Source organism: Protobothrops mucrosquamatus, unplaced genomic scaffold, assembly GCF_001527695.2.
Source record: "Protobothrops mucrosquamatus isolate PMUCROS unplaced genomic scaffold, P.Mucros_1.0 scaffold212, whole genome shotgun sequence".
Taxonomy (NCBI): domain Eukaryota; kingdom Metazoa; phylum Chordata; class Lepidosauria; order Squamata; family Viperidae; genus Protobothrops; species Protobothrops mucrosquamatus.
Window position 1 is genome coordinate 198,152 of NW_015386566.1, and position 25,256 is coordinate 223,407.

The 25,256-nt window shown below is 40.8% G+C and overlaps 2 protein-coding genes across 2 annotated transcripts in view; both read right to left on the minus strand.

Moving 5' to 3' along the window:
• Positions 1-2,834: 2,834 nt before the first annotated feature.
• Positions 2,835-17,283, minus strand: NOP2 (NOP2 nucleolar protein). Its single transcript, XM_015814001.1, has 16 exons — positions 17,151-17,283; positions 14,838-14,883; positions 12,932-13,005; positions 11,824-12,062; positions 10,620-10,663; positions 10,346-10,500; positions 9,249-9,448; positions 8,644-8,733; positions 8,469-8,556; positions 8,197-8,337; positions 6,107-6,246; positions 5,718-5,807; positions 4,628-4,750; positions 4,437-4,534; positions 4,205-4,335; positions 2,835-3,394 (listed from the first exon to the last, which is right to left on the minus strand). Exons 1-16 carry the CDS (start codon positions 17,254-17,256, stop codon positions 3,060-3,062), a joined length of 2,100 nt encoding a protein of 699 aa, XP_015669487.1. The 5' UTR covers positions 17,257-17,283; the 3' UTR covers positions 2,835-3,059.
• A 2,126-nt stretch (positions 17,284-19,409) lies between these two features.
• CHD4 (chromodomain helicase DNA binding protein 4) overlaps positions 19,410-25,256 on the minus strand; it is a gene marked incomplete in the record, with an annotated part of 37,015 nt that continues 31,168 nt past the window's right edge. Inside the window, 2 exon segments of the mRNA XM_015814002.1 lie at positions 19,410-19,975; positions 20,115-20,290. Coding sequence (XP_015669488.1) covers positions 19,958-19,975; positions 20,115-20,290 — 194 coding nt within the window.

A 25,256-nucleotide genomic window follows, 5' to 3' on the forward strand; every position in this document is an offset into this window, starting at 1 on the left:
AGAGGGCGGGAAGGCGCCCCGAGCTGCGGAGGGAGGGATGCGGCGCTGGACAACAGAGGACGGTGCGGCGTCCTGAGGGAGGGAGGGAGGGAGGGAGGGAGAGATGCGCGGCCGCGGCCGGCGGACTGAGGCGACCGCGCGATGGCCCGCTGACGCCGATGGCCTGGGCTGGCTCTGAGGCCGCCGCTGCTGCCGCAACGGAGGACCCGGGTTGCAGCTTCTCCCGCTAAGCGTTGGCGAATAAATTGCTCGACTCTTCAGGCAAAGCAGTTGGATCCGGGTGGTTTTTTTCTTTTTTCTTTTATGCCCACCATCGTTTTTTGCATCATCCCCATCAGCTCGCACCGGAGCTATTGGAGACCAGAAGGCTGGGCAGCTCAGACCCCTAAACAGCGACAAAGGGTGCTGAACGGACTGCTGAGCCTATCCAAAACCAACCAACCCCTCTGGAAGCCTTTGCCAGCGGCAGAGTTTAATTTACACTTTGAAAAGCAGAAAACCCAAAATGGAACAGATGACTCCCTTGTAATATTAGCTTCTGAATCTTTTGAAGCAATAACCTAGCATTTCAGAGGTGAAGGAATGACTAGAAAACTATTTAACGGTTGCCTTTCGTAGACTTCTTTATTTATTGAAAATCTGCTCCTGGCTGTTTTCCACTTGTGTGGTAAAGACTTATTTGTAGCCTGTAAAGAATGTTAGGCTTCAGCAAGTCCTGCCTGCAGAAGCTGTTTTCAACTGAACAAAAGAAAAGTCAGAGGACCCACTAACATTTGGTTGATTTGTTCAAATGTATCATCATTCCCTGCAACTGAATCGTACTCTCCAAATAGAGTATGAGACTTGGCATAAAAATCACAGCAGCATTAGCAGGCATTAAGAGCTGTAATTGTGATGGCTCACTTTGGGCAGACATAGCGGCATGTAGCTTGATGGTGATTTAACCTATAAAAATTCTGAGGACACCTGAGAATCTGCAAAGTAGTTTTCTGTCCAAATTCTTTAACGTGTTCACTGATTATCTGAACCTGGAAGTGAACAGTGGAATACACATTTGGAAGCAACACTAACCTGCTCAGTATAGTGTAATCCCATGAAAAAGATCCCAAAAGGTATCTACTAAATGAAAAAATATTTTTTGCACATTTTTATTCCATGTTATTTTGACAAACATATTGATCATTACAGAATCCAACCAAACACTCTTAATGTCCAAACAAAATAAATTGCTTTCCTTAAAAGGAGCATAATCTGGAACAAAATGAGGCCCTGTATATTTACCTCCAGTCAGATGGTTTCCTGCCTTCTTTCCAGCTGCTCAGTTCACATTAATTTTGTATTCTGGAATTCACACAACATTCTGTGGTTTCAGCAGTTAAAGAATATGCTGAGTCTTCACTGACTGCTTTGAAGGGGAACAGCCTCCTTGGATGTTTGCTCAAATTCACTCCAGCTTACCAAGTACCTGGTTCCATTTCAGCTCCCATCTTGTCCACACTCATTCCCTGCTATTAGGCCCAGCATTAAAATTCAGACTAACAAAGAACAGAAAAAAAAAATTGATCCAAAGACATTGTCACTCAAATTCTACATCCTCAAACAATAGAAATTTGCTAGGTTTAATTGAGCAAGTCAAATTCACTTTTAATTTTTGTAGTTTCGTATTATGTTTCCTTTCAGGAACAACCAACTGTGCAGGATTCCTAAGATCCCTTTAGATTAAATGTATTGGCTTCACTTCTCCACACAAAACCGCGGACAGACACCATAGATAGGCAGGAGACTTCCTGCAGGTTTTCAAGCCCCAGGCCTTCTGACTTAGGCACACACTAGCCGAGAGTGCTTTAAAGAAGACTGCCCAGGGCAGAGAACTCTACCACCTGAGTACCACTTCTGCAAACAGCCTCATCTACTGGATTTTTGGAGAGCGGCAAGATAGATCAGGGCTTCAGCTGGAGAGCTCTATCATTACTGGCTAGGTTTACACCCACCCTTTCTCTAGGACAGTGATAGCGAACCTTTTAGAGACTGAGTGCCCAAAAACTGCCCCCCGCCCCCCATCCCCTGCCCCGCCTGCCCACAGGACCACTCACCGCCTCCAGGGCCTGCTGCAGATTGCCCAGGCAGCCAGCAGCGCTATGGCGGCCACACCCTCTGCCCGCACCCTGCAGCATCAACTGCATGATGGGGTGTGAGGGCGGAGTCTTATCTACACTGCCTGGCTGCCATGTCCTTGGCTGCGCTGCTCCATGTGGGCCACGCTTGGGGGTGACTCTACTTCAGGGGGGCTGCTGGAGTGGAGGGGGTCGCGGGGGGAGGCAAGGCTGGGGCAACGGCATGTGTGCCCACAGAGAGGGCTCCGAGTGCTGCCTCTGGCACCCGTGCCATAGATTCGCCACCACTGCTCTAGGAGCTCCAAGCACCCTGTACAGAGTTCTCCCTTTGTTTTATTCCCTATGATCATGTTCAGAAGGCTGGACTGGCAGGAAGTGTAGACTAGAACTCTGGTCTCCTCAATCCTTGTCCATCATCATAACACTGTGCCATGCTGCACCTGTGTACAATTAAGATTAAAACACAGTCTTTTGTTTTTAAAATATCATATAATTTGCAACTTTCAAAATCCAACCCCACCATCTCAGAAAGCAGCCAGGAACCAATTAAATGAAGCCAAATTATGCTCTGCATAAAGTTACGTGTGCTTGCCTTCTCCAAAATTCTTCCAAGAATTTTAAAGCTTTTGCCAGTCCTAAATAACAACCCTATTAATCAATGCATAGCCCCAAGTGTGAACCTCAGTTGCAGATGACAAGGAAGTTTTATCCAGACACATGAAATCAAGGAAATTTTTAATGACAGGTAAGGGGTCTCATACAAATAGTCTCTGCCCTTCAACAGGCTAAAAATAAATGAAGCATCTGAAGTGCAAAGAGGAAATGCCTGATCGCTTCTGCACCAGTCTTGCCAGGACATGTTATCTTGGTAGTCAGGATCTCCCATCAGTCACCCCAGAATTGCCACCAGTTATTCCATGGTGTATCAAACATAACGGCCTCCTTCTACTGGGGGTTTCGTTGTACCCTGCCTTTTTTCCTGGGAGTTAACTTAGCCCTTAGTCCTCCAGGAGAGGGCCAAGCAGCATTCAAGAGTCTGGACTTCTTCTGAAAGTTGCTTTGCTTGGAGGCAGCAAGCGGTTTCTTCTTTTTATTTACTTCCAACTCTCCTTTAGCTTCCTTCCCGGCTGTGACTGCAGTTGGAAGCTCTTGCTTTGAAGCCTGCTGCTGACTGGCTTTACTTTCTGGACCTTTTTTCTTTTTAGGTGGAGGTTCAGTTGGAGCTGGAGCAGATCCGTCTTTCACCGTTTGCTTTGTTAGCTCCCCACTGGGCGCTTCATCTAGAAGTTAAAAGATAAAGTTAGATTAGGAGTAGCCATCAGATTACTACATTTTCAGTTAATTAATTAATTTCAGGTTTTAACATCGTTAACAGGAAATTTCTAGGTCCCAATTATTACTAAAGGTTCTGAGAAGAGCTGGTAAAAACCCAGTTCTCATCTTAATTCAAACTGCACCCTCCTCCTCGCTTTTAGAACAAGGTATTAGGATGTTCAAACCACACGATAATTTACAGTTGATTAATTTATTTTAAGAGTTAGCTTCACTGGAAGACCTATGTATAATGTCAAATTCATCTACATATATTATTGTAAAGGTGTGCAGCATTTGGGTCTAATGCAGGCAAGAGGGCTTTGGATCGAAAAAGGCATCCTTGGCCCACACTACAAAGCAGCTTTTTCTGGGCCTGCATGGGCTCAGCAAAATACTTGTCTGAGTTAAACATGTACAGCAGTGTGTCTCCATAGGTGTGTATCTCAACCCAAATATACCACCCACTCTGGAGAGTGTCTATTTGTGACATCTAACAGAATCAACAGATAGTGATATTCACATTCTCCCCAACATAATTTTCTCTTTGGTTTTTATTCTTTAGTCCTTTCCCCAGTAATTATTTAGCTCCACCTCAAAATAAAGTCTTGTTAGTTCAACTAAATAGGTTCCGTGGATAGCAAGATGCAAGGTAATTCAGCAAGATGGTGTATTCTGGTTGAAGTTGTTAATTAATTTCCAGGTTTATGATTCCTGGTGGGTGTTGTCTGTCAGCAAAACAAGGTTTCTGAAAAAAGGCAAGCTCTCAGATTCATTACCTTTCTGAGGTTTAGGAATGGCATTGGAAAATTTTTTCAACTTGGCCACAAAAAACCCATCCATGTTCTGGGTGTGCGGATAGAAACGGCGTGTGGATTTCAAGGAAGGATGGAAACGACGCTCCTTAAACCTAGACAAATGCAAACAAAAAGTGATGCATTTCCAATACCCGAAGCATTCCAGCAAATATCCACTGTCCCACTCCAATTTTTCAGAATTAGAAATACAAACCGGGTAAATCCTTCTTTGCCGAAGTCCAGACCCGTTGGCACCAAGCGGACGTTGCGTTTCTTCAGGGCATAATCCACCACCCACTCGTTCTCTTCCACCTGTCACCACAGAGCAAAGGGCAGTCAGGTTGGTCAACGTCTCCAGAAGAACAAAAGTGTCAGTGGAAGACGGCAAATAAAACAGACACCTACCATGACTGAACATGTGCAGTACACAATGTATCCCCCAGTCTCAGAGGTTGCATTAACAGAGTCAATGGCACTGAGGATCAGCTCCTTCTGTATATGAGCACAGCGCAAAATGTCCTTTTCATTCTGAAAAAGACAGGAAGATGAGTGTTAATAGAAACAAATCTCAGTACTTTTTTTTTTAAAGGGAGGGGGGAAATTATAAAGTTTCCACCAGGAGATAAATGGGGGACTAACTCTGTGCTTTTCTGCATTTTTCAGTGGCTCTTATACCATCAGCAAGGGTCTAGACCAGGGGTAGGCAACCTTGGCTCTTTTATGACTCGTGGACTTCAACTCTCAGAATTCCTGAGCCAGCACAGCTGGCTCAGGAATTCTGGGAGTTGAAGTCCACGAGTCATAAAAGAGCCAAAGTTGCCTACCCCTGGTCTAGAATGTGGGCAGAAGAGGGCCGCATGGAAAACGCTCACAGTTGGGGAGTTGCTTTCTGGAGGTGTTGCTGAGGAATTTAGCCAAAGCATTTATTTTGCAAGAGCTTGTGTTGTTTTTAATTTATTTGGCATCTATAGCCACTCATTTCAACAAGTAACTCAAACCAGTTATTTTCAAAAATAAAATAAACTTTTCTATTCTTCTAGTTGCCTTTGTTCATTCAGCATACTGGCATTCTCTGAACCTGTTAAAACCAGTCTTATTCTGCAATATACATTTTATTATTATCAGGATTCTAAATATATTCGAGAGATCCGGAAGAGTTCGGACTACTCCACCACCTCAATTATTTGAATTTTTTCTTTGAAGTAATCTCATTTATATGCCAGATCTTAACCAACCCAGGGCCTTGCACACTGTTTAGTTCCATGACCAATTCTTCCAACAGACAAAGTTTTAACTTCTGACCAGATAAAAGTCACTGTTCAATCAATATGCTTACATCATGCATCTCTCACTTCTTTCAGATATCCTTAAAAAGGCACCTCTGTGTAGCTTATGGCAATGCATGAGAACAAAGAATGGATGTATCATTCTGAGCTACTCTGCATGCCCATTCCGATACTGCTATGCTTCATGCAGTGAGAATGAATAAACTTACCTTATTAGTTTTGACTGTGGGGTCCTTTGAAATAACACCAGTACCACTGCAGGGAGCATCAAGCAGGACTCTGTCAAATCCACCCAGTACCTTAAGTTGAAGAAAAATGGACTTAGAAGGAAGTTACTCTCGATTCTATCTGCTCTTGATTTGATCAGCTTACTAACTGAAGACTAAACTCATATCTTGAAGTCTACTCTTCTCCACAGAGCAGAAGGCAAACCAGCCATGTCTGGTCCTCCCTGCCCTCCTCAGCCACCTGGTCATGAATCTTGCTCAGCCAGCAGAGGAAGGGTGAGGCAGCTGGCTGATAAAGAGTGGAGGCAGCTTTGCCCCGGACAGTTACCTCAAGAAAGGAAAGGGGCCCCTCCTCCCCCTCAGCAGCATACCTTAGGAAATTGGCGCCCATCACAGTGGCTCACAACAGTGTTTGTGACTCCTAAGCGGTGCAAATTTCCCACCACACTGTGCAAACGCTCAGCACTGCTGTCATTAGCTAGTATCACCCCTGTGTTCTTCATCAGCTGAGCTGCCGGGTAGAACAGAAAAGTACGTGTCAAAAGTACGTGCTGCAATGATGCAGCAACTCCCAAGAGGCTTCCATTCCTTCCACACAATAGGCTGGTTTGGGGTTTCCTACAAAGGCAAATCCTTCTCCTCCATACAAAATGGAGGAGATTGCCTGCATTTCCTATGAAATAGCCTTCTCTGTGGATTATTCAGCACAGCTCTAAACCCCTTGGACTGTCTTAAAAAAAAAAACTGGCTGAGGACAAGATTTCTGCATTTCCTCCCTAAAGCCAGATATGACAACATTTAGTTCCCTCTAGGCTGCTAGTTATGAAATCTTAGCAACAACCAAGGCAACAAGGTTGGCAAGGGCATTTTTATGGCATTTTGAAGGCTGGCTGGGGAATTCTGGGAGCTGAAGTCCACACGGCTTAAAAGTTGTTGAGGTTGAAAAACAATGGTTTAGTAAACAAAATTGAAAGGCAAATTAACCCTACTTCTTATGAGAAATGTTGAGAAGAAGGATGATCAGGATATGCAGGCTTTATTACCAAAGCAACAAGAGATGAAATATGCCATGAGCCTAACAGATAACATTTGGAAGAGATTTAGATATCTCCCTATTTCACAGGAGTATAAGAAGGAAGAGGATGTAAGACATAAGATCTCCTATCTTTCCGCAAGAGCGTGAAGACCAGGTTCTGCCGGTTGACCCGAGTTCCACGTGGAACAGGCTTCTGGACTGATGGCAGACTCCAACTCCCCACTTGCCCTTTGCTCTCCACCCACCCATCTTTTTGATTACCATATTGATGTATTATCCTTTTGTATTCCTTTGTCATTGTTTATTTTATTGTTCTATTATTTTACTTCTGTTCTGCTTGCACTTCTTTCCTTTTCTTTCTTTTTATTATTGTAAGCCGCCTAGAGTAGCCTCATGGCAAGAAGTGGCCTCAAATCAGACAAAGGTGTTGAAGAGATGAACCTAAACCTTGAATGGGCTGGTTCATCCCAAACAATTACCTTAGGATAGGGGGAAAGACTATAATTATGCACACTCTTTCCCTCTAACCATGCCACATAGAACAGCAACAACTGAAGAAGAGAGGATGTCAATTTAAAAACATTAAGAGACCTTGATAAAGTCCAATGCTCCATAACAATGCTCCTGAATTCCAGCAAATAAGTAAAAAAAATCCTTTTCAAGCCAGGGATTAGGGAAATGGAATGGGAACAGACCCAGAAATACTCTTTAATCTCCCATATGCATTTCTGTTCTCTGTATTTATTGTAGGCATTCAAATACTACTCAGGCTGAAATATTAACAGGGTTCTTCTTTTGTGTCAACCCAGGATATCAGGGGCTGCTTTGTCCACGCCCACACTGAATCCCCAACATTCACTCTTAAGAATAAAAAACAAAATGGTAGCTACACAGGGGAATAAAGGTTACTCTTCTAATTTCTCCACCCACAGCTACCCCCTGTGATAGCTGGGTCCTACCCTTGAGTTTAGCAACCAAAGGAAGAAATGGGGAAAGAGCATGGAAGGGGGATCTAGAACTGTACTCTATGGAAGTCCAATGAAACATACTTTACTCTGTCAAAGGCTTTAAAACTGGGTCTCCCAGTATTATCTTGTTTTCATCACCTGGCTCTCTTGCTGGGAGGATAAGGAATCAGGGGGTGAGGAATAAGCCCAGATCTTATTACTTGGTTGTTGTATTTTAATACCTTTTCAATTCTCTGCCTATCCTGCAAGTGAGTTGACGTGAGGGCTATGTTGCAAGAATCCAACTAAACCAATATGAAACCTACAACTGTCCCTACAGAAGGAAGAGAATGACAATTTCTATCTTCAGAAAAGAAAGGAGCTTGCCTTTTAATGGAAAGCGTAGAGCAGCCTTGTATGATGGGCAGTCCCCAAAATGGGGAATTTGAACCCATTCTTCCCCAACAAGCATGAGTACCTATGTAACTGGTCTTGCCTCCTGGGGCACAGCACATGTCCAGAATGCGCTCATTCTCTTGAGGGGCAAGAGCCATAACAGGGAGAAGGCTGGAAGCGCCTTGCAGCATGTAATGTCCAGCTAAGTATTCTGGGGTAGCACCTAAGAGTCAAAAAAGGAAAGACCACAGGGATAAATACAGGGAAAACAGTGGCAGAGCATCTATATAGAACTGAGCTTGGGGAGAGGAGGGAGGACTTGGGGAGGGGGGGGGAGAGCAGAGAGATACCCACCTATAGGCACGGAGGAGTCATAAACAACAAGCCCAGTTTTTGACCACTTTCCTAATGGGTCTAAATTCACTCCACGATTTATCAAGGCCTGTTAACACAAAAGAGGCAGTTTAGCTCTTCCAATCATGGCGAAAGAAGAGACAAAAAGGCTGGAAATGCTCAGGTAGGTACACACCTGGGCTAAATCACGGCGTCTTGTCTTCAGTGTATTGGTGCGGAGGGTCACTGGCCGAGAGACCTCATTGGCTTCCAAGAATTCAACCAGCTAAAAGCATGAAGAATGAAAGAATGGGAATTTTTCCTCATCAAGAAGCAGTGGTTATACACATTTTTCCACGGAGTAGAAGTAATTGAGCTGACGCTTGATTTAAAAAATACCAATCTATCAAAAGAGGTGAAGAGGGCAAAACGGAAAATTCTTTTTCACATCAACTGATGCTATGCAAGAAACCAAGACCAGTTCTTAGTCTCCCAATGATAATCTAAAGGCAAAAAGCATCTCATCAGCCAGAGCTAATGTTATTGGGGAGAAGCTCTGATGGCAGGGAAGAAGAGAAATATTTACAATTATACTGGAGTTCTTGCAGCAAGCAGATCTGCGGTAATGTATGTGTGCACATTGATCTGCATGTCAATATAGTTAAACTTATAAACAAAAAAAATGGAGACTGTAAATTTTTGGGCATCAAAACAATTATCTGCCAAGATTTCAGCCTGTTGTTGACTGCAGCCACCAAATGTTTGTGTTTCTGACTAAAAATCTTTCTAGAAAAATAGTACCTCAGACAGAGGGAAGAGTTCTGTCATCTTTCCAATTAAGAAATCACTGTAGGAGTAATATGCGGCAAGATCCTGATGCAGAAGGGATAAATATTCCTGCCTTGAGCGTTCTTTCTCTCGCTTTGAACTGAAATTCTGAAGCACCTCCATATTATCTTTTATACGCTGATGAATGAGTTGGAGATCAGGAGGCTGAGCAGGTGAAAAGGAATTAAGGAACAACCACAAATATGTGAAACAAAGCAGATATAACTGATTTTACTAACAGCTTACTCAGCTTTTTGCAGTACAGACTCCAGAGATTATTGATTACATCAGCGACTTCTTCAGGCTTCCACAACGGGCACAAAAGAGTAGCTGGAACCTATCAAACATGCGACCCCTGGTTAGGATTACACAAATCCAAACTACCACTACTAGATGATAGCAAAAATATATTTTTGCTGTCCAGATTTGGTAATCACAGTACTTAGCTTGGCCCTCTGGCACAAATATAAAAGTTACAAGAAAAGTATTTTGAATCCCAATAAGGAACAGTAGGGGTTGAAGCTTAATTTTCACTTTGAACTTTCATATTCTACCATCCAAAATAAAACTGGTTGTGAAAATGTGTCATGCTAGCTCCATGCAAGATAGATTGTGGAACCACACCGCATTCATTTACTTATTACGTATTTATTTCATTTAAAAACAGTCCTAAAATGGAAATGAACTGAAATGTGTCAGATACCTAAGCTCTCTTGATACCTAAGCTCTCTTCCAAGAAAGCAATTCAGGACTGCCAGTCTTTTATGGAAAGTTTAAGACAGTATTAATCTGAGGGACCTGTATGAATTCACCATTCAGACCCTATAATCAGGGTTTCCTAACCATGGCAACTTTCACACATGTTCAACTCCCGGAATGTCCCATCCAGCCATGTTGGGGAATTCTGGGAGTTGAAGTCCATGCGTTTTAAAGTTGCCAAGGTTGGGAAACCCTGCCTATGACAAAGCTGTGCCATGCAAAGAGATCTCTAGGGAAAGACTCAGAAGGAGACACAGGACAACTCTGGACAACCCCCTTAATATTCTCTGGATCCACCAGGGTAAGGATATCTTCTTTCTCTATCTCCTGCCCACTGGGAAGCACAAAGCACTCCTGTGCCTCCATGTTGAGCTGCAGGTCTGTGTCCTTTTCTTCTTCTGCTTGCTCTGTCTTCTGCTTGGACACTGGTGTCTCATCCTCACTGTCATCCTCACTGATGTCCTGCCTGCAACCCAGAAGAAAACCATTTTGCAAGGGGACTCACAGAGTAGGAGAAAAATTGGATCCATTGTAAGGGGAAAAGGCTCAGCAATTCCCCCAAATCAAATATTTTGGATTACTCACCCTTCCATCTTTTGTTTTTGAGCAGCTTGTTCTATAGGCAGGAGCTGAATGGAAAAGCACACAAAGAACCACTTAATCAAAGGCAGGAGTATTCTCTGCCCAACCAATCTGAATAATGCAGACCTACAATATAAGGAATGGGGATGGAAAGTCTATTAACATAAACTTTATTTAATTAGATCAGGAAGGCTTCCTGACTCTGAAATAACTCTGGGTGGTCTTAGAGCGGGGGTCCCCAACCCCCCCAAGCCGTGGCCCATTAGGAAACAGGCCACACAAGTGAGTGAAGCTTCATCTGCACATGCATGGGATCTAGGTAGCGTGTGAAACCACACACACACCCTCAGGTCTGTGGAAAATCTGTTTTCCATGGATCTGGTCCTATGCCCAAAAGGTTGGGGATCACTGCCTTAGAGAATCCCATCTGTGGAGGTTTTTTTTAAATATAAAATATGTACCCATTCTGTGAATGCAGCTATCTTTTTACATACTGTAATAGTGACACTAGAACAGAGCAAAACCAGTCACACACACACACACACACACACACACACACACAAGACCCTTATAAAACTTTCATTAAACTTCAATTAAAAAAAGCTTCAAGGTGCTGCAGCAGACCCTCTTATGTCAGTGGAAGAGCTATTATAGCCCCAGGGCAGTAATACTGGGGAAATGTATTGGGGGGAGGGCGAGGGGGAAGGAGAGAGGAAAGGGGGAGCAAGATTAAACTGACCATCATTTTTCATTATTACTCAGCAAAGGTCAAAGCAAACCTGTGGGAAAGCTAGGAAGCAAATAAACAAACAAATTTCCCAGCCATTGTGACATCTCTTGCACAGCACTCAAAACTGACAGTTTCTGTTCAGTAACAAAATCATAGGCAAAACAAACATCTTCTTCAGCCTTAGGTTTTCTTGGTCATACAGGCAGATTTCCACGCTTGGTCTTAGTAACTAAGTTAAATAAAATATAGTATACTCTGTTTGTATTGCTAGCCCAGCTGCTTTGTAATGTTAGATTACAATGCATCCCAACACAGAATATGGGGTTCTACGTCAGGGACAAAATGGCCCAAGAGGCAGAGCAGACACACAATTCAAACAGGAGACAATGACACAAGAATTTCTACTTAGTAAGTAAGAAATATTTCCATCTATCTGAATAACATCCACCCAAAAGCATTATTGCCCAATATTCTTACCTCTTCATCACTAGAGGAAGCAACTCCATAGTCATCCATAATGTCATCCTCACTTAGATCATCTTCATCACTGAAAGCCATGCTCTCTCCTTTGTCTTCTTCACTCTCTTCAGTCCTGGGTCTTTTCTTCCTTAAGGCAGGGGAGGTGAGCTTTGTGGCAGCATCACTGCTGCAGTTAGTTGGGTTGTCCTCTTGGGAACTTTTCCCCTTGTTTGCATTCTTCAGTGGGGTTTTTTTAGCTGCCAAAAAGGACAATAGAACACTGTGAAGTAACTACAATGAATTGTCTGCCCTGGCACACTTTAGAGCACTTCACCTCGTGTGGATGGAGAATAACAAACGTTGTAATTCAGGAGAAAGATGGTGACGGTCAGATGGGGTTGGCAGGGCCAATGAGTGTAGGGTAGCCAGGCTGTCAGAATACAGGACAGAGATGGAGGGCGTGGGGATTATAGTTGAATACAATTGCTAAATATCCTTTAGTCTGAAGTGGTAAACAAACAGGAGTACCAAAGTGGCACAAAAGTAGCTTTCATTTACCAAACTGACATCTAACGAAGTAGAGCTTTATACAATTTGCTAAAGCTAATAGCACTATGGTTTGTTAATCTTTTTGCATTGGCCGGTAATTCTTATGGCGGGGGAAGAAGCTTTCTAAAGAGATAAAAGAAATGACACAGAATGAGTCTCTGAGTAGTTGTTCCTGGGGTCAAAGGGACTGACAGGAACAGACTGCAATAAGTTGATGTTGGGCCTAGAGAAAGCAAAGAACAGATCCCACCCTCCTTCTGCCTTCACCGCCCCACTAGAACCCAGCTTCTGAATACCAGACAGTATCTGAAGTGGAATGTCCTTCCCAGTCCCCTGAATTATCAGAAAAGAAATGACCAACTGTTACTCAGTGGCTTAGTATTCTAGATGTTTTACTATAATCAGCGTATGCTACTGGTAAGTATGGAAACTAAAGGCCTATATATCTGAATGATACAAAGTTGGGGAAGCACATTGCTGCTCTACATCCATCAATTGTAAACCCTGAATAGTAATAGCTCCAACCAACCTGCCTAAATAAGCTAAAGGATAAATATTCTTGATCCTATCAATGTACCTGTCACATTTTGGTGATTGAGGACATTTTTGTTCATCTGCGGTTTCTCAGATTTAATCCGTCTTTTTGCAGCTCTAAAATGAAATAGAAGAATGAATAAAAAGCGACTCCGTTCAAGACAGTAAAAATAAGGAACATGAATTTAACACTTTGAGTAAATACATTTAAAATGATTAATTAGCAAAACAACAGTATGAGAACAAAAAATATGTTGGTTCTCCCTTACTGCTGTTTTAAATTCTTCACATTTGCTATAAATAGATGGATCTGCTTATTTCAGGAAAATTGTGTCAACTGTTGCTAAAAAGCCTAATAAAAAAGCTGGATTGAATGAAAAACAACACTTTCAATGTTATAGGTCATCAGTAGATGGCAGTACTGATGCATTGCGAGCTCAGATGTGTTTTTAGCATCAATTCTTTCACTTCATTTGGTGGGAAGCTGCTGCAAGAAAATGTTATGTGGCTGTTTGTGAAATGGAAACCTGCAATGAATACTTGACAGTGCAATGCACCATGACTGAATTTTTGACTACCAAAAAAGTCCCTCCAATTGAAATTTACAACTATATGCAGGTTGTTCACCATAATAACTATTACAATATGAGTACTGTGCATCACTGGTAAAAAATGTAAAGATGGTGATTTAAGAGAGCTGATTTGTATGATCAAATCTGTGATAGAAACCAACAGGTTTTACATGAGCAAGGCTGATGAACTGATGAAGGAGTATTGGCAGATCACTCAAAGGGAAGTTGCTGCTAAATTTGGAATTTCACAGAAACGTTTAGATCACATTATATAATGTTCTTCAATATCAGAAGGTTAGTGCAAGATGGGTTCCTTGTGTGCTGGTGAGAGAGATGAAAGTTTCAACAGTTTAAATTTGCCAGCAGTTCTTATCACATGAGACTCTTTCTGCAATTGCTATCACATCATGAGGAATTTCTTCATTGCACTGTGACAGCTAATGAAACACGGGCTCATCATTATGACCCAGAAATGAAACATTAGTTTATGAATTTAGTTAAAATGCCTCACTTGAGGAAAAAATTGAAAATTCAGCCATTAGCAGGAAAATTCATGGTTCTGATGTTAATCACATTGATTTCTTTGAACCTTGTGCTATATCAACTAGAATGCCAAGTTGCAATACTGAAATTTTGAAATAACAATTAAGCATGCTGGGGAAGTGGGTGGAGCAAAGTAAACTAATCTGGCTCCCCACAGACATCAACATGGTCTTGAAAGGCCAAAATGTGACTAAACAAGCCAGCTGTAGAAGCTGTTAGACACATCAAAGAGCTGGATTTGGCCAACCAGCAGGCTGGGATGCTGGGATGGTTGCCTGTGCTGGTCAGTCTACCTTCTTCATCAAGATGGGGGGGGGGAGGGGGAGCGGAAACTGAGCACTCCTTCATTGGGATGAGTTGTGTGAGCTGTTTCTGCCTGCCAGCAGTTGGTGTCTTAGGTGATGTCACATCTTAAGAGCAGGGATACACAACATCTTCTGGCCAAAAGTCATAATTGGCCTTTAAGTGGTACACCAGTGATTGCTTTCTTAAAAAGTAAGAGAAACTGATCAAAAAACCTATTTTCACTGACATGTGATTCAATACTCATCACATACTTTGTAGTAATCCCCCTTTGTCACATTCAAACTTACAATGCAGTAATAACCTTTTGCAGAAGCTCTAAGTGACACATTCAAAGTATGGGAGGTCTGTATGGGAAGTTGAGGATCTAAAGGGCCAAGTACTTCAGGGCATTATTGCACAATATGGTAATTTAAAAATAAGCATTACCAGTATGATACATCCAATTATCAGCTGAAAGTATTTTTATCAATAGACAGGCATATTAAAAAAAAAGATACTGTTGTAAAATATATTTTACTCTAGACTAACCTTCGTCGAGCATGACTGGAAAGTTTTGTTGCATTGTCATCAAGTGCTGGGAGAAAAAACAAAACAAATCATGACATTTCAAGAAGGGGAAATCTTTGTAAGAAATACAAAAACCTTCATGACATTTAAGGATCAACAAGTTCACAAGTTGTAGATAACATTCAACCCACAAAGTTTTCAAATGCTATGGGAAAGCTGGTATAAATAAATCTGAGTTTGACAGAACAGAGAAGTGAGACGTATAACGCCAACAACAACAACAAACCTGTTTTTAAGTTGTCAAGCTACAGAATGCACATCTATGGAAATAAAAAAAAATCCTACTGCAAGTCCTCCATACAAAACTGAAAATGTCTGCTAAAGTCTTAGATATCCTTTTGTCTTCCATTCTTCTATTCAGAATATTGGGCCTTTCATAATGAAGGATACAAAGAAGGCGTTTGCAGTTTGGGGCAGTTGTCACATAACTGATTAAATACTGCAAATTGATTTCTATGAAGCAACAAAATGTGCATCAAATGTTACAAGTTTACAGCAAGAAAATAAAGTATCTTGCTACTGATTCAGTAAGATGTATGATTTTGGTAAATAATATAGTTTGATTTCCGTATCTCTTCTCTCCCCAGCACAAAATTAAATATACACACATACAACAGAAAACACTTTGCCCCATAACTTCAATATTTTGAATAGTCTTTTTCTCTTTTTACATCAACAAAAATTAGGTCTTTTGTTCATGAGAATTCTGGTTCCACACATACAAAGGAAAACAAGCAAGAAGTTTACCTAATTCTCAACAGAAACATATCAACAAATGTTTTCAAGTACCACAAACTGCCTCAGAAATCTTATAACTAGAGCCTGCAAGGGAAAGCAGAGACATTGCTTTGCTACATGAAATACAGTTGTTGAAGTTTATGCCCTGCCCAAAGCCAGCCCTGCACTTGAGATCTGAGATTTGAACACCTTATCTCCTTAACAGGTATGGAGCAATATCAGGAACATGAGCCTGACTTCAGACTAAGCATACCAACAGGCAAAATTCTGCATACTTAGTCACTTAAATCAGAGACAGTAAAAAAGAGCTCATAAAATCAACTTGCTGGTGGAGTGCAGGAATGGCACCATAGCAAAAAAGGCTGTGCTTCATGTACTGCAATGTGTCACCCACCAAAGAATCATCCAACTCAAACTTCATTCCTAAAAACTGCAGGCCAAGGGGAAGAACTGAAATCCATTTTGTTTGATCTACGTGCCCAGCCTTGGGAGAAAAATCAGGAATACGCTAGTAGTTTTTCCAACAATTAAACTTTAACAAAAGCAGAAGCTTTTGGAAGTTGTAGCTCACTTCACCAGATGCCCAGAAAGGCTAAGCTGATACAGAATTTAAATTGGGGCAAGGCCATGGATGGGAGGGGATTAAAGATAGGTTAGTTAGGCAAATGTGAGACATTATAGTGTCTTACAAAGCGACAATAGAAATGCAATCAAAATATTGCTGAAATCATCTGAGACTGCCGTAAACTGATGTACGTAGGTTCAGCAATTTTTCTCTAAATGATGAAGTTAAAGTCTTGCTTTTTTCAAAACAGTAACTCTGAGATGTGCTGTAGATGCCTGAGAGGCTGAGATGCCGTGATGTTACCTTGTCCTTGTTCTGAGCCCAGATCTCAAATGTATGCCCATAAATTCTTAGACATCACAACTCAAAACAAGGTCAAATATTCCCAGGTCATTTACAGCAAATCTCAAAGTGACTCTTTTGGAAAAGCAGGACTTTGAACATACCATCCACTGAGAAATACTGGATTTCAATAGAAGAGAATATATGTAGCTCAAGATTGAATTGTGGAGTCCTTGGTACTCCTGAGCGTGGTTGTTTTCTTGCGGACGTTTCGTTACCCATGCTGCTAACTACGGGGAAGTGCTCTGAAGAGGTTACCTAGCTGGGTAACGAAATGTCCACAAGAAAATAAGCAAGCTCTGGGAGCACCAGGGACTCCATATCAATGGTTTTTAGGCTATCTCAGAAGGCTTCAACAAACCCAAAGGGCTTTAACTCAATACAATTGCTAATCAATAAGATGCTTGTAATCTGTCTCGCGTGTAACCCGCCTCTCTATAACCAGCTGATCTTCGCCTCCCAATTCTCCACCCTAGCCCTACATCAGTCTAGCCACCTCATGCAAGCTGATGCCTTTAACTAAAATTGGTTAGTCGGAAAAGGTCCTACGTGATTCCGGATTTTTTTTTTACCACCCTAGGCTAATGCCTACGTTGTCCACGATACGAAGTTCTGGCAGAGTGACTTACCGGGCGGCAAAAAGCGGGCGATCTCCTCTTCCGCTCCGCGCTGCTTGCGGGCCTTCCGACCTGGCCCCCGCTTTGCCTGCCGGTTCGGGTCCAACTTGCGCCCCATGGCTTAGGCCTCCGCTTTCGCGTGGAGTGGGACACGTGGGTAGACTCCGCCCCCTCCGTGAACACCCCGACTTCCTTCCGTTTTCAGACGAATCTCATTGGCCGTTCCTTCCCCACCCTCCGCTTACTTCTGCAGCCTTGTGATTAGTTGGGTAGTTGCCGCTTTCTTTGATTCATAGACAGTGAGTGACAACGCTTTTGTGGAATTCGTTGCTCTTCTCCCTCTTTTCTTTTCTCTTCTCAGTACAGGAAGGGAGGCCGGTCCGCAGAAATGAATAGAAAAAAACCCAAAGTGGGATCTAGTTTATCCACCCACTTTACACTCTTCATCACCTTCTATTCCATGCAGAAAACCAGTGGTTTTTTTTTAGGAAACCAGTTACAAAGAGAAGAGCCTCTAAGCTTCGATGCCACGCTCCCAGTTTGGGAGGCGAGCTTCTGCTCAATCACAACTACCTCCAGAATTTGAATGTTACTTCTAACACGGGTCCACGTTTCCACCCAGGAAGAAGACGCCGAAAGCGGAAATACGAGCCACATCATTTCAACGATCTATGCCTGCATCTTCTCTTATTAGACAGCGAACTTTAGTAGCTGCAATTTCTCTTCTCTTTTCAGAGGAAAAGTCGAAGACATGCTGATGTTATGCTTACTCCAGGAGTGCTTTACAATCTGAAGTGTTTTCTTCAGATTGGATTGGAAATGTTTTTCCAATGTGTATTAGGTATACTTTCTCCGGTCTTTTTACCAGCTAGCTGGACTTGGAAAATGATGTCTCAAAAGAAATGTATTGAGACAGAAAGCAGAGATCTGCATCCAGGATTAGAAGCATGCTATAGCTCAGCACTTCTCAACCATGGCAACTTTTAAGATGTGTGCAGTTTTAATTCCCAGAATGTTATACTAAAGTTGAGAAACACTAGCATAAATAATTAAACGGATTGTGCGTTTTTCTTCATTGCAGCATCTACAAAAGACACTGCTGGATCTCAGGTATCCGGAGGACATATGACTCAAGGCAATTCTATGTATTTGGTATAGTAACAATTAGCTTGTTAGGTCTTTTAAAATGCCACCATTCAATGCAACTATCCCAAATATACTTACAGCCCTAGGACTTTCTGGTGGTAGCCTATGCAAGCACTAATGAAATCTGATCACTTAGCTTTTGATATCAGTTGGACATAACTGAAAGATGTTTGCTGCTCATCTACCTACAATTTCTATGTAGGAAAATACTTGCAGAGAACTATCATGTAGGCCAGAGGTCCCCAACCTTTTGGGTACCAGGGACCGGTTCCAATGGAGAGAGGTTTTTCCACGGACAGGAGGTTTTGTGTGCTGCCTGCATCCCGTGGATGGGGCTTTGCTTGTTTGTGCAGACCAGTTGCTGGCATGCCACGGCCCAGTACTGGTCCACGGACCAGGGGTTGGGGACCCTTGATGCAGGCCCTATCAAAAAGCAAATAAGTGACACATGAAGTAAATATCTTTATAAAAATTTCTTAGATTAAAACATTATCAGGAGCCCCTATGACAACTGCTTCTGCAAGAGACTGCCTTTGTAAGAAACAAGCGGCAGCATCCTCTTCTCTCAATTTAAATCAACCATATTTTTCTGGTTTGCTGAATATCATTCTGAAAACAAAGCATTTCTCAACACGTAAGCTTGGCAAGGTTTTACTCAGAAAAACTGCATACTATCTTTTAATTGCAATCTTTTTACAATCCCATGTGAGGTTGTTGGATAAAGTAACAATGGCTGGGTTCATACATTGTGCTAAGCAATAAAATAATGAATCCAACCATGATAGTCAGTAACCCAATTCATGGGCCAGCAAATTGCCTGAATCAGTTTGTAAGTGCCTTGTGTGGACTGTGTGAAATTCCAAGATACAAGCCATGATTTGTGATATAAAAGGAACAGATTTAAAGTATACTGCGGCTATCATTTGTTTAGATAAATTCAGACAAATGTGACACTGTCAGTAGGTGCTGCCTGCATTTGCACATTGTAGCACATTTTATTACAAAGTCTTTTAAAGTTTACCAATTGGAAAAAAGTATCTAGGACAGTCTGGGATCTCCGTATCTGGGCTAAACTGGAAGTGTATGTATTGTTTGCACATGTACACTTTTCTATCAGATCACAAGTCACATTAAATTTTTAATAGAGAAGCTGTTACATCCCCCATATATTTTGCCCAAAGCAAATAAAATACAAGGAAACCTTTATTTTTAACTTTATCAAGATTTGTCTTTTTTCCAGCTGTTTCAGAGGACAAGTCCAGTCAGTTTTTGTATTAAAAGGATCTTGATGGAGGTAGCTGTGTCTGTCCTGACGTTTGCTTGCACTCATCTTGGTAAACAAACTGAAAATAAAATTAGAATCAAGGAAGAGTGGGCCAAGGTGATGAGCATTGCAGCCAGGTCTGTGTAACAGATGTGACGCTGCAGCCTCCAGTCACTATATACAGAGTCCATCCAATGTTCCTTTTCACCCAAGTGCAATCTAAGTGCAACTGGCAGCTTATGGAAGATTGCACTTCCTCCTTTCTCCAGTCATATCCTCCATCTGAGAGGACATCATCTGATCAGGAGTGCCAGACGGGGGGGATGGGGATGGGGCCAGAACTGAAACAAGGGTATACGTGTCACTGTAGCTGAATCACTGGATTGATGGCACCAGTGAACCAGTCAGTTCACTGCTGCTGAGCCACCTAGAGAGAGAGAGAGAGAGAGAGAGAGAGAGAAACATTTAATACAGTTCACTCTATGCAAAGCCCATCCCCCAATCTTAGGCAGTTGCCATGCCCCTCCCTCCAGAATAGGGTGGAAATGGCAGGCTTTGATCCGTACCTGCTGGTTTGGTGGTGGTGGTGGAGGTTCATTGCTACGATTTGCCAAGCGGCTGAGAATGTTGCGCTCCGACATTTGGAGTCGCACAGCCACTGGAGGAATGCGGGCAATTGTGGCAGGTAGCCGTGTCACATCGGCTTTCATGTCGCTCAACAACTCCTCTAGCTGCTTCAGCACTGGAAGAAGAAAAAAGGAAATTTTGGACTTAACTGTAAATGTATTTTCCTTAAGGAAAGGAAGGCAGCTCATTTTGGGAAAGATCTCCAGGACCAGAAAGGCAACTTCAACTCTGAACTGGAGGAGGGCACATTCACCTGACTTCCTAAACACCAATGCTAACAATACACCAGTGTCTAAACCATACCTATAAGCAATGGCTATAGAGAACATGATAGAGATGGAAAGAGTGACTTCAGTTCTAAATAAAAATATCATTGGCATGAAATGCAACATTACTATATACACCTTGGTATAACTGCCCTCCTTTCTTTAGAATAAAAAATCACTGAATTCCGGGTAGGTGTTGCGGGACTTCCGGTTAGGCGTCGTGGTGTGATGGGCGCAGGAAGACAGGGCTCCCTTTTCCAGGTTCGATTTTGCCCCACTAGGGACCTTAAAAAGGGTCGAAAGTCGCCCTGGAGAGATGATGAAGAAGGAGGGGACTCTCATCTATTGCAGAGGGGCAGTGGCCCTTCCGCTAGATCCGAGAAAGCCACCCAAACCGGCAGGGGAAAGACTGGCTATATTCATGTGGCCACTCATAAGCTGCTGACAACTGAAGATAAGCACTAACTAGAAATTTTTGAGCAATGTGGATGGAACTGGGTGAGACTTTATCCTCTTTTTATGACCTTGATACTACTCTCCTGGAAAAAAGAATGCCCAAAGTAAATAATCCTTCTTAATGAGAGAGGGAAGGGAAGTTTTTGCCCTGCTCCCTCAGGAAAAAAAAAGTAGCAAATTAATTGCTTTTGGGGAAAATAGAGAAAACTACAAGATCAATTTGGAATTAATACAGATATATAGCTTTGAAATTTGGGGACTAAAAGTACCTTTGAGACTTTTTTTTAGAAAAGATATTTGAAAGTCTGTAAAATAGGCTTGGATTTGGAAAGCTGGAAGACGGTGTCAATGACATCTATGGCAAATCACAGCACTACAATTTATTATGCTTAAAGGAAACTTGGCTTGAAGCCAGACTTAGATAAGACTTTTTGTTATTCTTGGAAACTTTCACTTTTGCAGACTGCAGCTGGGAAAAGGGGGAAAAAATGCTTGGGCTGCTTATCTGTGTTAGGGACCTTATTGGACTATAAAGACTATATACAAAAACAAAATGGGTATTTCATTCTTAGCCTCAAATGGTAAAAAAACATCTTTAACACTTGTCTCCGAAGCCCCCAGTATGATATATCAACAAGAAAATGTTAATGAATCTCAGAAAGAAATTCTATGTTGAAATCAATCCAAGAGACAATTGTTTTATTTCATGACACTAAAAATAATGCAAATGAGATAAAAGAACAATTTTCTAACCTAAACTTACAAATCCAGACAATGATTGCAAAGAAGGAACTAGTAACCCAGAGAACAGAAGGAAAATTAGAAGAAACAGATCCAAAGATGGAGGACCTAAAGGAAGGAATTAATAGGCAGATTCAGACAAATGAAAAATTAGAAGATGCAGTGATAACACTGGGAATGGAAAAGATATCTTACTTGTCAAGATCTCAGAACACATTTGAGGATAAGGTAGAAGAGCTGATTGAACGGATGATAAAGCTGTTAGGAAAAATGTTGAATATTGACAAACAAGAAATGAGAAGGGTGGAGGCTGTTTAATGAATATAAATGGGTTAAGCGTTCTCCCAAAAATACTTCAATCAAATTTTCTTCCTCATTCCAAACAATATATACAAAAACAGAGAGGAAGAATTACTTGATGATTCAAATGCACTGACTTGGAAAGTTATTTGGCAAAGGAAGAAAGCTAGAGTAAGACTGAAGAAAATAGAGGTTTTGACCTATTAGATGGGACATTATACTATTAAACAGATGTTTGAATATGGTTAATAAAATAGATAACTGTTAGAAATAAAACTACTGACTTCCGGCTTGCCATCGCGGCGGCGTGGACACAAGAAGACAAGCTCCGTCTTTTGCATCTGAATTCATTCCGCTGGGGGACCCTGGAAAGGGTCGAAAGTCGCCCTGTAGGAGCGACGAGCAAGGAGGAGACCCCCGTTTGATTCCGAGAGGGCAGCGGCCCTTCCATTTGACCCGGGGAAGCCCTCCAAACTGGCGGGAGAAAGATCGGCCATACTAATATGGCCAGTCACTAAGCTGCTGACAGCTGAAGTCAAAAGCACCAACGAGCAACTTTAAAGCAATGCGGATGAAACTGGGTGAGACCTGATCCTCTTTCTAAGATTTTAAGTATTCTTTCCTGTAAAAGCTGCCCAAAGTATTTTTTCTCCCTGTGAGGAGAGAGGGAAGAAAATTTTTACCCCACCCTCTAAGAAAAGCGGCGACTAACTACCCAGGGGAAACAGAGCAACTATAAAAACAATTTTAATCTAATTGGATGTATATTCTTTTGAAACTTGGGGATTAAAAGTGTTCCTTTTCTCATTGGAGACGTTTGTTTTTTTATTTTTATTTTTTAAAAAATAAGACTTGAAAAACCACCATATAAATTTTGGACTTAAAAAGCTTAAAACAGTGTTGGTGACATCTTGTGGTGAAGTATAGTATTACAATTTGTTATTGACTGTAAGAGACTTGGCTTGAAGCCCAATGTTGGGATAACATTTCTTTGACCTTGACAGTTAGCACCTTTGAAAAACCCAGCTGCAAAGAAGGGATTTCTGGGCGGCTTGAACTATGAACTGTAAACTTTTACTGACCTTCAGAGCTATATTTCCTATTTCTTTACATGAGACGCATATGTTATTATACGAGCTGATGGAACACCTTGAATTATAAACTCTTACTTGACAAACAATTTCTACTATAAAGACCACCTATAAAACGTGAAATAGATGTCCCATATCCAGCTACAAAAGACAAAAAACTATTTTTAACGTTTGATTCTAAAGTCTTCAACTTAACATACTATCAAAAGAATATGGATGAAGATCAGGAAAAAATCCTTTCCATGTTGAAATCAATACATGAAACCATCCTTTTAGCTAGTGACAAAATAAGAAGCATCATAAGGTGCCAGCTTAAATATACAAACCCAGACACTGCCTACAACCAAAGAACTAACAATCCAGAAAATAAAAGGAAAATTGGAACAACTAAACACTAAGACAGAGGACCTAATTGACCAACAGACCCAGCCAACGGAAAAATCAGAAAAGGAAGTGACAACATTGAAACTGGAAAAGACTTTTTACAAAAAATCAGAAGAAATCTGAGGAAAAGGAAGAACAGACTGAATGGAAGATAAACCAATCAGGACAACTGTGGGAAATTGGAGTAATAGGGAGGCAATTTAATGAAAACAAATGGGCTCCTTCTTCCAAAAAAACTTCAACCAAATGACTTTTCTTATTCCAAATAATATATATAATAATAGAGGGAGAACTATTTGATGATTCAAAGGAACTGACATGGAAGGTCAGCTGGCAAAGGAAGAAAGCCAGAGTAAGGTTGAAGAAAATAATGGCTTTGATTTATTAGAGGGGATATTATATTACTAATTAGAGGGTTGAATATGGTGGAAAATAGATAACTTTTAGAAAATAGAATAACATTATAACTGAATAGGTAAGATGTGTAACTAGACTATTAGACTTTGGTATGAAAAGGGAAAAAGGGAGAAGTTGAGATAAGGGAAATTTTGGGTCACCTAACATAAAATATTTGGAAATCATAAATGTTTTTTGTTTTGGATATTGATGGGAAATTAAAGTTTGTGTATAGGCTAAAAAGTATTGATAAATGTAACAAGAATGTTTTTAGTTAGTTGAAAATAAGAATTCTATTTGCCCAATATGAGATAAAAAGATATTACTAGAAAAAGAGAGGGAGTATTTGAGCTTCCAATATTAGACCTAAACTAAAAAATGTATGTATATTACTGAATTATTGGTTAACCTAGACAACACATATAATGGTTTTGACTTATTAGAGGGGATATTGTATTATTAATTAGATAGTTTAACATGGTGTAAAATAGATAATCTTTAGAAAACAGAACAAGACTATAATCAAATAGATAAGATGTCTATCTAGAATATTAGACTTTGTTATGAAAAAGGAAAAAGGAAGGAGTTTAGATAAGGGAAACTTTGGTCACCCAAATATAAAATACTTGGAAATCATAAATAACAAATGTTAATTTGAATATTGATGGGAAATTAAATCTTGGGGGGAAAAAAGCAATTACAGGACATTGATTGTATATAAGGATCGCATGCAAATGCACTTAAGGTATGTATAAGCTAAAAATTATTGATAATTGTAACAAAGATGTTTTTATTTAGTTGATAATAATAATAACTGTACTAGCCCAATATGAGATAGTAGATATTAAGGGGAAAAGAGAGGAAATATCTGATGTTGTAACGTGAGATTTATACTAAAGACTTATAAACGCTATTGAACTATTGATTAACCCAGTCATCACATTGCTTTTTAAATACTCAATTGTAAAATGAGAAAATTAATAAAATATTATATAAAAAGAAGAAATAAAAGTATTATTATAATTAGAAGGATAGGATTTGTAACTAGATTATACTTTGTTATGAGATGGGAAATATGAAAATTATAAAAGGGTTTGAATAAGGGAAGCTTTTAGTTACCCAAATATAATTTATTATGAGAAAATTATAAGCGACAGAGATATTTTGAACATCGATGGGAAAATAAAATTTTTAAAAAAGCAGGAAAAACAGGATATTGATTGAACAAATGGATTTTAAGTGCAAATGCAATTGAGATATGTTCTGGCTACAAAAGATATTATAAACTGACACGATCAATATTCTGTATAATATCAGAAAAAATGTGATGAAGATGTCTATATTTAATTGTATATGTATTAACAGTAACAAGAACTGTATTTGCCCAGTGTGGAAAAATGCATACCATTGGAAGAAGAGTGGACCAAGGAAGCACTGGATGATGTAG